Source organism: Schistocerca nitens, chromosome 1 (assembly GCF_023898315.1).
Source record: "Schistocerca nitens isolate TAMUIC-IGC-003100 chromosome 1, iqSchNite1.1, whole genome shotgun sequence".
NCBI lineage: Eukaryota > Metazoa > Arthropoda > Insecta > Orthoptera > Acrididae > Schistocerca > Schistocerca nitens.
The window spans coordinates 1,200,930,167-1,200,942,856 of record NC_064614.1 but is presented as its reverse complement, the minus strand read 5'-3'; the positions used below and the strand labels follow the sequence as shown (position 1 = coordinate 1,200,942,856).

The window sequence follows — 12,690 nt, the reverse complement described above, 5'->3', positions numbered from 1 at the left end:
ATTGTGTACCTGTCCATAATGTAGGTTTTTTATGTCGTTAAATCCTCTTCCTCCTTCCTTTCTGCTTAATGTGAATCTTTCTGTTGCTGAATGTATGTGATGTATTCTATATTTGTGGCATTGTGATCGTGTAAGTGTATTGAGTGCTTCTAGGTCTGTGTTACTCGATTTCATTATTCCAAGTGAGTAGGTCAATATTGGTATAGCGTAAGTATTTATAGCTTTTGTCTTATTATTATTATTATTATTGAGGAGGAATGGTCATTCAGTGATATGACACGATTGAAAATTTGAAGCAAATGTCTCAAACATGGGCTCTGAAATGCATTCCACAGAAGCTATGAGCACTTGTTAAGTGGAAACTGTGTGTTACATAGTAGGTTAAAATTAACCAGTGTTCATAGTTCTTAAGGTATGCATCTGATCCCTCATTTACTACACTTTTGCTTGAAATTATTGTTCCTGTCATATTCTTGACTAGTGAGCATCCCTTCTGGGACACACTGGATTTAGGAAAACATTCATTTAAAGGTGTCTCAAGCTAGACACCACATGGTTTACTAAAGCAGTATGTTTGGTGTATAATATTACTAGTTACCTCCTAATATGTTGTCTGTCCTTTGTTCTCCCACTTTATGAGTCGTTTCCAATCAAGACATTCTTATTCAAGCATTAACTGCCAACTTAAATTAAAAAAATACTATAAAAATATGAACTCTCAGCTATACAAGATGTAACAAACTTTAGGACAGTGAGCATATCACAACGACACAACTGAAGTGATTAGCATGGGAACACACACTTCTGAACATCTAAATTATTTTTTTTTAAATACAAAATGCTACATAAAATATGTAAAAGATTAACACTGTAGTAAAAATCGATCACTCAGGTGCAATCTTAATTTAGTGTATGAATTTTACAACTTTCCAAGATTCTGCCAATAGGTTTGAAGCGGGAGAGAAACACTATCTTCCCATTTATCTTTGATGTGAAAGATTCTGGAAACCACCTAACAGTTTTATTTGACCAACTATTTGCGATTATATATCATGTTTTTAACATCCTCTCTTGGCCAGTTGTTTGGATGAAATATAAGTATACCTAAAACCTCTCAATAGAGAGAGAGTACATGAAGAACAACAGGACATCTAACCACTTAAGCAGTTAAGTATGATGTAGCTACTTTGGGCAGTCTCTCAGGTTCACTTGCACACTACCTGTGTAGATTAATGGTCTGGCTTTTAACTGTAGGTAACGTTTTGAAAGAAGGTCAAATGTGTGAAAGACAGTTTTCTCTTTCACAATATCATATTTACAGGCTTTGTTACATTAATCTTCTTTGTAGTTTCATCTTGACTTGGCACTCTGATGTACACACACACACACACACACACACACACACACACACACACACACACACACACACACACACACACACACACACCACAGTAATTGTTGGGGCTATTTCAAATTTCGGAGCGTGTGAAATTCCATGTAAGGAAATAAAGTATTTGAATAAAATATTATAGATAGGTCAAGGCAACCTACTATCAAGGAGATTAGTCAATTTTCAAATCTAAGGTCTTGGTACTAATTAGTCCAAATGTGAACCCACTTGGACAGAAGATTCTGAACATAACGTTTTCACTGACAATTAAAATTCCACAAGTCAGTGAATTAAATATCTTTTATCCTCCACCTGAAGGGCACTACTTATAACTTATTTAATAGCATTCAGTGATTGAGCAATATATGAATGTGTCATCAAAATCCTGTAAGGAAAGGCTGTCAGCCATATCAGAATACACCTTGGTGGTTTAAAGTTCTAGTTTTCATGATAGCAAATGGAGAACAATGTGTGTCGAACTGTGGTTCACTGAAACCAAGAAGTCTGTTTAAGTTCATGACTGACAACATTGGGTCATCTTGCACAATACTATTGACTCACACAGTTAAATCTGTCATTTAACCATGAAACAAATCTAAACCATCAAATAAGCTAGCAATTGGGATGTACAGAATGTATGTAACACAAAAATCTTAACACCACAAAACAAATTTACAAGTGAGACTCTTTAAGCAACAACAGTTATATTCCAAATTTTTTGCGGGTACACTTGCTTTGAAACCTAGAAGATAAACACATTTTCTTTGTGATCCTGTTAAATAATTCAAGTGATTATTGTCAACACACACTGAACTCTATATCAACGTATCACCTAACAATGCTCAAAAGTAGCAAAGTATTTTTTGTGATGTGCAAAAAATGGTGCACTGACACTGAAATTCCATTGCATACAAACATAAATAACTATACACCAGATATCATCAAAAACAATACTTGTAATTGTAGAAGCAAGTTAAAAATATTACTTCCGGGCAATCTATAATGTTTAACTTGCTTAAAAAAATTCACCAAAGTTAACTGATGAGTCGCATAATTTTCCCATCTTTTAACGTTGAGCAACAGAAATTAAAGAAATTTGTGTTGAAAGCTATATTTTCTCGATAGTTTAATTCTGCTAGATAATTGAAGACATTAAAATCACACACTCTTGATATCCTATAATTAAGACTGCCCTTTCACAAGTTTACGTACAACCTGGCCACCGAGTTGCGAAAATACTGCTCCACATGTGATTACAGATGCCGAGAAATAAATTAATAAGACATGCTACTTTGTCTAAACTGACATGATGAGACCGTGGCTGTGTACAATTAATGTAGGTTAATTCTTACAAAGAAGAAGACTACTTCTTTGTAAGAATTAACCTACATTATTATTAAGACAAAAATTTGATACATGGCACGGAATCCGAGTTAATTAGCACTGAAGTTAGCCACTCTGACCACTGCCCATGCAAATTCAATCAATCTGCCAGGTACAATTAGTATCAAGCATTCTCATAGTGCAGATGATAGGCCACAATAATGCTCAGTCTCTGGCATGGGTTCATTTCTTACTGCCATCCCATGTACAATTTTTTATTGCTCTCTTGCTCAGTTTTAGGAAACCAAATGGTACTTCAATTTGCATGCCCAAAGGTCTGATTGGTTAACTTCAATGCTAATTAACCTGTACTGAAATGTTTTCTTAACAATTATTTCTCAGCACATCATACCCTGCAATGCCCTTACAGGCTTATCAGATTTTTCTGACCACTGTATATATTTTCTGTTTCCAACTGATGAATAAGTCCACAGATGAATAAAACATACTACAGCAGAACATTTTGTTCATTGTCTGCAATTGCTCGACTGTGTATATCAGGTCTCAACAACCTAAATGAGGGCTAGTTTTTCCATGAATGGAACATTTGCTGTTATGGTGGCTAAAGTGTTCCCATCTGTCTCCACTGTAGGACAGTGGTAAAACCAACCAACCCTACTGCCTCAAGGACCCAGACTCCTGTAGACACCTGCGACTGTAGCATATGTTGTCGAGTGCAGCTCTTACACATCAGCTTATTAATTCTGTGAACATGAGAAGCCATTGCTTTCTTGAAGTGTGTTTCACAAGCAAATACTCACCAATGCTTTGTACCCCTATACACTTTTCTCTCCCTCCCAATGACATATGTATCTAAATTATTTCACTGTACTGTGTAAATTGAAACAATGTAACTAAGCTATTTACATTGCTTAAAGGCATGTACAACTACAAGTATGTACTACAGATGTTATATACATTACTCCTCCCTTTGTCATGAGCGAAACACATTTCTGAACAATGATTGCAAATTTGGGTAAGCATTCAGCTTTTTATTTATTTTTTAAGAAAAATCAACTTCATTGTAAGTGTGACAAATTTAACAAACTGTTGGGATCACAGGCTGCAGTGTAGTATTTTTGCAAGACACTACCAGCTTACCCAAAATATCGATATAAAAATCTCTAGCATCTCTTGCTTCATATCAAGAAAACTCAACTTATCACAGTATCATGGACTGTCACTGTTTACTTACTGTTGTTCAACTGTTTAGACATAAGTTGTGCTGTTACAACTTTAAGGTTCTTTGAAGCATTACAATTGTTTTAATTAGGTATTAAACAAAACCCATTTTCGAATGAGGCTCTTTAGTGGTGTGTTCTTCAGTGTTATGCGATAAAATTCAGTCACTACTATAATAGTTTGAGCCCTTTTACTTTGACACATACATGCAACTATTTTGAACTATTCTTCAGCTCCTCACAGTTTACAGGGGAAACTGATTTGGAAATCCACCATTTGCAATTACAAACTGTGTCATATTTAAAGCTGTGTCATATTTAAAGCTGCAGGTGCCTTCCTCAAAGATGGTAAATGATGAATTTAGTTAGCATTACGCACACACTTCATTGTCAAAATAATATTCAGATTTCAATAATAAAGAAGGTGATTGAAGTTTTATTGTTCATGCAAACAAAGCAATCCTTGAATGTAAAATGTTAGTAGTCCATAAGAAACTATAAACCAGGATGACCAGACATGCATTTCAGCGTGTTCCTCTTCAGTGCGAGTTGTGTCTCTTGACCATGTCTTTTGTAGAGCTGGAGTTTATTACTAGCACCATTCTTACATCATGACACACAACTGTATTCCAACACCATGGAAAACACATACTATATAATATAGCGTTCCTGCATATAAGAAACATTAAAACACATTGGTCCTGCTGGTAACAAGTGTAGTGTTCTGTCAGTTTTCTTTCTTAGAAACTTCACATTTACTAGCATTTAAGGAAGAAATAAAGTTAAGTTGATAGAACACTTCAATTACACACACAATATGCAGAGTAGAGGGCACTAGCTGTAGCAGGCAGTTAAGTAAAGATGAGGATTGTGCAGTCTGGATGTCTTCATCAAATGATCCAATAGCAGTCCCAAGATTTTATTACAAAACATCCCTGCCAAATGTAAATTTGAGCATTTTCGTACATATTCTAAGTAACTCATACAGAAACTGCGAAAACTCCCATTTAATTAATTTTAGAACATTACATAGAATTATTTCAAATAATATTTTCTTCATACTGATAAATTTTACAAAATGCTGTCAACAGATACACAAAAGTCCAGCACGTTGTACTCATCATACATTAGTGTCATCCACAGTATCACTGAGCAACCATCTAGCTAGCGAGCACAATAGTGCTAATGCTATTATAGTGTTAACATAAAATACTCCTCCGAACCAGAATATTGTCGAGCACAAACAGTATTTCACCTGTATAAAACAAAAATATGATTCTTCATATGTACATACATAGGTGAATTATTTATGCGATGTGAGGTCAAAATCTGTAGTGCAGAAATGAAAGATTGAAGAAAAAGACTCCCAATAGTGTGCTTGTAAGCATCATCCTATTACTTATGAGCATTTAAATCCAGTCATGAAATTAATCGTGCAGGTCATAAAATATTCATGCAAGAACAAAAAATCCCACAAACTGCTTCAAGATCTAACAAAACTGTGTCTCGGGTTGTAGAACAGTAAAAATGTGTAAGCTAACAATCTTAAAATTGTCCTTTATTCTCTCATGAGTGGTATGGCTATTTCACAATGAAACCGTAATAATGATTGCTTAAGTACTTCAACCCAATCGTTGCAAGGATTTTCCAATAAGTAACAACTTCTAGTGCATTTCATTCCAATACAAAAATGTTGAAAATAACTGCCATGTTGTTTCTCTGTGAAAGCGTGTGTTTTACATGTAATACGTATATATTTATGTATACATTCACTCACCTGAAAAAATGATAAAGCTGACTGAAGACACTGCAGATGTGATGCACCTGTACAACTGTTCAGTTGGTGGGGATAGGCAGGACCAAGGTCTGCTGGCTACTGAGGACACCTAGTATTAAGTCGTGCACCATGCATTTAGATACGAAACATCACTATATCCACCTTCTAAAATTACTGCTCATTAACTATTACACTAATACAGTTCTCTCTATGACAAGTTATGTGCCAGTCTGGGTTTAATACTTTAGAGATGAATGTCATTTAATATATGTATTAAAAAATTAAATATTACTTAGTTTAAGTGGTATTTCTGTTAAGTGAGAAATTATCAAGGGCATTCTAATTATGGTCCCACCTCAATTATTTGCAGTACAATTTTAGGAAGACAGGATTGAATACAGCACTTATGGTCTCGAATTAACATTAAAACATTCACAATTTGTACACAACAGGTTCAAGAGTTAAAGTAGGTATTGCATGGGATATGTATATGATCTAAAATATCAACATCAGATATCACATTTTAGTATACAATCACAAGACAGTTTTCTTTTTAAAGGTTGTAACGCATCAACAGACTATTTCTACGTAGGTTGCCTTCACAGCAAAGTGCCTTCAGAAGGTGGTGTGTTGCATTGCTCACAAGCCTCTTGGAAGACTTTACACATTTTTCACTTCTGATTTTACACACATCAACTTCCTTTTTAAGATTTCAGCTACCACAGTTCTAAAGGTGTGTGTGGAACAAACAGTATTCATAAAACTAAGTAAAGACTAACCGGATAAAATAAATATCTGTGTTAGTTGAAAGTTGCAGTTTTAAGGCCTGTGCTCCAAAAAGTGTAATTCAATGAGCACACCAGTATCTGAAGAAAGTTATCAATAATGTTTCCAAAACTCCTTCAAAAATAATCACAGTACTGTCACATTAAAGGACTACTGGACTAGAGTAGTAGACTAGAAACACAGGGACACCTATTTTAGGCCACATGCACTTAGCTGCTGACACCAAAGTTTTGTGTCCCCTTTTTTTTGCAGAGGTGATTTCATACAAACCACGTTTCTGCTGTAGTCATTATAAATATCTTCCATCTTTCATGGAATTATTTGCTTCTGGGGCCCTTTAACAAGCTTGTGTCCCAAGATATTTTTTATATCTAAAAGATGACAAAATTTTAATCTTAGGCCGAACTCTTGGTATTAAACTACTCCCAAATTAAAATTTCAGTCTTAAGCCAGGTACTACAACAGCAACTGCTGTGTACCCTCTTCACTAAATGTGAGTACTTCGTGTTTTTTCCCCAGATCAGCACATCCAGTGAACACTTTTGAACTTTTATCATTTTGTTATGTATATCGAGTTGCGTGTTCCATGAGAATTTTTCATTCTACACAAATCAATTTCTAAGCTTTAATTATTCAAGCCTCTGTGTAGCTCAACTATAACTGCAGAATACTTCCGATTCACTACAAACTACACTTAACAGGTAATACTAGATATTTATGTATTTCCTAACAGCCTAAATGAGATCTATTACTACGCTGACATGCACAACAAACAGCAGTGAAATTCTGACAATTTAACAGTCGTTCACAACAGTTCTCTTCTGTTTTACGAGCTGAAGCTTATTACTTAACCACCAACAACATCCCACACCCCCATTTCTTGTATAGCAGTCTCTCATGCAAACAATGAGCGCTCTTTGTTACGCAGTAGCCAAAAACTCAGGCTGGCATTTTGAGACTGTTATGAAAATTACACTCACTTCTACTAAATATGGATGTAGAAGCTGTGCTCTTACTAATGAGCTTGATAAGTACAGCAGTCCAAAAGCTTCTCTGGTCGTGCACATCAACGTAGCATTGTAAGACCTGCTCTTGATATGCAGGTTAGCATGTATGAAGCTTAACTTCTTGATTGCCCATTGTTGTACTCCATTTAATAAACTAACCTAATAACCGAGTAAGTTGTGAGCAAGTCATACTTCAAATAATCAGAAATCTGTACTCTTTAAAAAAACATAAAAGCATATCAAAAATTTAATTAAAGTGCTCTACAGGATTTCCAGCAATAATGGGAGCAGCAATAACAAAAATTCATTGTGCTAGAAAAAAATATATATGAGAAGGTGCAAGAAAAGTGTTTGAAGCACTTAACAAAAAACGTTAAGTGCTGAATACTGTCACACTTAGTTTTTACCCTCAGCTACCGTGTAGGGTAAATGAATGTTTAAGTACAGCAGTACCCATACTGCAATTGTAATCCCCTTCCCTGCGTTTATTATACATGCTACCATCAATACATACACTGCATATTTTGCTGGCAATACTCGGGTCTACTATTTTACAGGGAGAACCCCTATTTGCCAAACGCAAGTATTTGGAAGCCAGGTTTAGTGAGGTTTTGTAAAACTAAAAGCAGTACGCACACAAAGGAAAACAAAACTATCCCCGAAATGACAAGGCTTGAAAAACAAAGTACAGCTACTATCAGTACAGTGAACAACGCACACATGACACCAGGGATACTCAAATTATTTTATGTTAAAACTGAGTGCAAACTCCGTGTCGAGATCCAACTGCGGTACACGCCATCCGTCAATAAATTAATTCTCGCACACCAAAAAACTTGATAGGAAACTACAGTTGCCGAGTGCATCCAGTGAAAAATTTAAAAATTTTGTTGGAGTTGAGTGTTTCAAGGAGTTTTATCAGGATTAACAAGAGGCATCTACTCCAGGATTAGCACATGCCTGCTGTTATCCCTGAGCACATCTCAGCAACAGGCAATTTACGAAGACACTGCACGATTTCTTTTAAGCACTGAGTGAAGTCACAACAGGGATATTGTTTTGAGGCTGCATGTGAGAAACAAATACACATTAGTTTCAGATCCATGTTAGGCATGCTCCGCACTTCAAAACCTACACAAAAGATTAGTTACAACAGGATGCAGGTTTTACACAGAGATGGAGGTCATAGCTTAATTGCACTGAGGATCTGACCCTATAATCGATGCCATGCATATTTGTCAGTACATCTTTGTAAGGCACTGAACCAATGTATTTTATTACACACGTTTTTGGGGAGCTACAACTGGTCGTCCTCAGCTGCAAAAACACTAATGCCATACACATAGAAGGAGTGTAGGCAATGACTTCTGTCACAACATCACAGTAAAGCAGTGATTGGTTAATAGCAGTAACTCCTTTCAACCACTCTCTCCCCCAACTTCCAAAGCTGAAAACAGTTAAGTTCCAGGCCAACCAAGCAAAAATACAAGTAAGGAATAATACCATCAAGCAGCTGGTCTACTATGAAACTACTTTATTCAGAACTGCTCTACAAGTGCAAGTATTTGCTACCAGATGGCAGTCCATCCAGCCCCACTACTACTACACACAGACTACAAAAAACATCTAACACTAAGGAACTAGTAAAGTGTACTTATTACTACAACTTTTAAAATACGACAAACCACCAAAAACAGAAATAACTAGTAGAAGTAAGGATAAGGAGTACATAGTTCTGTTTTTTGTTGTTTTTTCTGTTTTCAGACCAACCCTCTCTTTTAAAATATTTTCCTTCATTGTGGTGCCTGCATGAACACCACAAGAGAGACTTTCAAAGAAAAAATACAAACTTTATTTGCTCTTATCATTTAGAATTAAATACAAAAATAGAGGGTTTCATCCTTTCTTTCCTTAAAACACTTATTGCTGTTTTAATATTATAAAAGGGTATTGTCACCCAAGCAAAAGGAACATATGAACAAAGAGTAGATATAACCATTAATATCGGAGTTATGAGCATGGTAAATGGCACCATGCAAAATAAATTTAATTTTTAATGATAAATTAAATTACTTGTTAAGCTTAACAAGCTTATAAATTATATCACAAATGCACTCATATCTCCCTTCTGCTTGGGATTAATTCTCTGCGAAAACCCTTTATCTTACCCTATGAAAGCTGGCTGCTTGATTAGCATCCAGTCTTACATCCATTCTAGGATACAAACAAAAACTTCAACTATACATATATTCGTAAGAAACACCTGCCTCAGTCTTTGAATTATCACTACAAAAGAACATACAGAACGCTTTTTTTCCGTTAAAGAACAAATTACATTACTGGTCACACTTTGCAAGAGAACATACATATCATCACAACACAACCTGACACAGAAAACAATGTATTACATTGTTTATCTACACCTGTAAAGCTAACAAATGAAGTTTTAAGTTAAACCAAAATTGCTCGTAAGTTTTCCTATAACCGTGATCATGGGCTGCAGAAGTCCATGTCTTGGGTTTTGCAGAGAATGTTCAAAAAGTACTTCAGAGTTGGGAAAGACTATCATGTATACACAGAGTAATAATACCTGCAGTTCCTGATTTTCATGTAGGCAGTTGTATCTACAGTATTACAAAAGGATTTAACACTCAAAAAAATTTTAACCTCTATAGAGGCAAAGCACACTTGTGACCATACATTTGTGACCTGCAGGCATTTCAAATTATGCCTACAATTTCCACTGTCATCTTATGATGCAGGCGAAACTAAGAGCAAACCCTACAAGCACTGGGAACATCAAACATCAGTTCAGTAAAAACAAAATGGTAGGAACTTAAAGTAGTTATTCCGCTTTTCAATTTGGCGACATCTCTTAACCACATACTTAAAAAAAAATTTAAAAAATGAACACAGGAAAATAAAATATATTCTTACAAATAAATATTAGTAACCTTAAAGCAACTAGTAACATTTCCAATACCTGCCCTGGGGAACAGACAGCATGGAGAAATTACTCCCAGGGGAGTAATAAAAAGGCAGCATACATGCTCTTAGTTTCACTGCAGGAACAGTCGGAGCTCCTGTTAATTATTGGTCCGCAAATCTCACATGTTGAAAAATCGATGCATAATAATGAGAGATACACAAGTCCCTCATGTAATTTTGACATGGTACATGAACTATGGAATGTTGACAGGTGAATGAACAAATGTACGTATGTAAGATTTTTTTACATTTGAACAACAAACAATTTCGGTTGGTACATAAATAATACTCAGTCCTCGAATAGAACTATTCTACACTAAATTCACTGTGGAACATCGATGGGACACATTACAATTACAATTACTTATGCTTAGATGAGAGATAATGTGGGAAGTGCGAGGCCACTTCAGCCTCCTGACTAGATACTGCAACTTGCAGTTCTTTCAAGGGAAACAGTCTCATTTAGCAAGATTTATAAGCTGCAGCTGTTGGATCAACAGGATTTAAGTTTTTGCTGGCACAAAAGTTTCAAAGAAATTTCAAAACATGCCCCCACAGGTAAATGCATATACTTTGTTGTTATGCCACTGTGCCTCTTTAAAGTGGCAACAAAGAACAAAGACTTCTCAAGATCTGTTAATACTTCTCAAATGGAAGAATCTATCACGATGGAATTTTAATTTTTACTCAAAAGATAGTTATTTTTCCTATCAAATTTAGCGATGGCAATTAATTACCATTGCACATACCAGACCCTAAACGCAATTTGACACTGAAAAGCAGCCTTTAATAAGAGTTATGTTACAGCCCATAATATGTGGGCTGCTGTCACTTTCATATCAGAAGACATCACTCCTCCGTTACAGTGCTGATATCAAATTTTGGGCTTTGCCTTGCATGCAGACAGTGTTCCATAGGAGGATTCTCCATCTGAATGAGTTACAGAGGAAGATGTTTATCAAGACGACAATAATACTGCTTATTGCAAGTTATTGCTTAATGCTAGGGATGCTCATCAGTCCATGTTGGAACAGTATTGTGAGCAAGCGAGCATGCAATATTGTGCCTGTAACAAGAAGGAATCTGGGTAGGGTGGAGTGGGGGAGGGTACTAATAATTTTTCTACTTTTTTCCTAGACCAAAAGTGGCACCACTATTCACTTGCTATTCACAATTTCTTCTAAAAAAAAGATTAAAGGTTACAGGATAGGGAGCTGACGCTCACAAGTCACACTCGCACTACAATTTTACAAAACCTCCTGTAGCAAATTGCAAGGAATGGCACACTTCAGACGTACATTCCCATTCCATACATGGACCCCCAGTCCACACCTTGGAAGCTCGACATATCGACGTTGGTCAGACTGTAGCCCTGGTAGGGGTTGGCTGGTAAAGCAGTTGGAGGAGCCAGGGCTGGTGTGGCAGCAGCAGCGGCGGCTGCGGCTGCAGTAGTAGGAGCCGGAGCAGGAGCGGCTGCGGCAGCTGGTAAGGGATACGGAGCATAGCGGTAACTTGCCAGTGCTGGGTATGCTCCGAAGAGTTTTCCATAACCAGCCAGGGCTGCTGCATTCTGCACTTGGGCGGCAGCTTGTACATGAACCTGTGCTGCAGCCAGCTGTCCAGCAGGGGTTAGAGGTGGTGCTGCACCTACCCGGACACCCAGAGGACCCAAAACTACTCTCTTTCCCAGTAGAGCACTTTGAACAGCTTCTTTAGGCTGTGCACGTTTGCATTCTACTTTCTTATTTTTGATGGTATGGAAGTGAATCTCACAGACACGGTCTACTGTGTCTTCATCTTCAAATGTAACAAAACCGAATCCTCTGTGACGTTTTGTTTGCTGGTCCATCAGCATTACAGTTTCTTCGACTTTTCCAAACTGATTGAAATATGCTTTCACTTCATCAGATGATGTGTCTTGGCTCACACCACCTACAAATATTTTCTTGGTCCGGTTGGTGACTTTGCCCCTGTTCTTCGGTGTAGCATGTTTTGGATCAATCTTTTTGCCATCCAGTGTGTGTATTGGTACTTTGAGCACTTTCTCAACAGTCTGTGGATCCTCAAATGTGATGAAACCAAAGCCACGGCTCCTCTGTAACAAAACCCGAATTTATGAAGGATCAGTCTTAACTGTGGCATTTAGTACAACATTTTAACTAGTGCCAACAAAACAGT

At 36.6% G+C, this 12,690-nt stretch overlaps 2 protein-coding genes across 6 annotated transcripts in view; one reads left to right on the top strand and one right to left on the bottom strand.

The window, feature by feature from the left end:
* The window catches only part of LOC126201026 (uncharacterized), a 207,957-nt gene that overhangs the window by 185,909 nt on the left and 9,358 nt on the right, over nucleotides 1-12,690 (top strand). The window lies entirely within an intron of this gene.
* Nucleotides 4,946-12,690, bottom strand: part of LOC126200980 (RNA-binding protein Musashi homolog 2) — a 119,841-nt gene continuing 112,096 nt past the window's right edge. For all 4 annotated transcript variants that reach the window (XM_049936753.1, XM_049936750.1, XM_049936752.1 and 1 more), the window contains one exon: nucleotides 4,946-12,607. In XM_049936753.1, coding sequence (XP_049792710.1) covers nucleotides 11,801-12,607 — 807 coding nt within the window. In that variant the 3' untranslated portion in view covers nucleotides 4,946-11,800. The remainder of the gene's footprint in view (nucleotides 12,608-12,690) is intronic.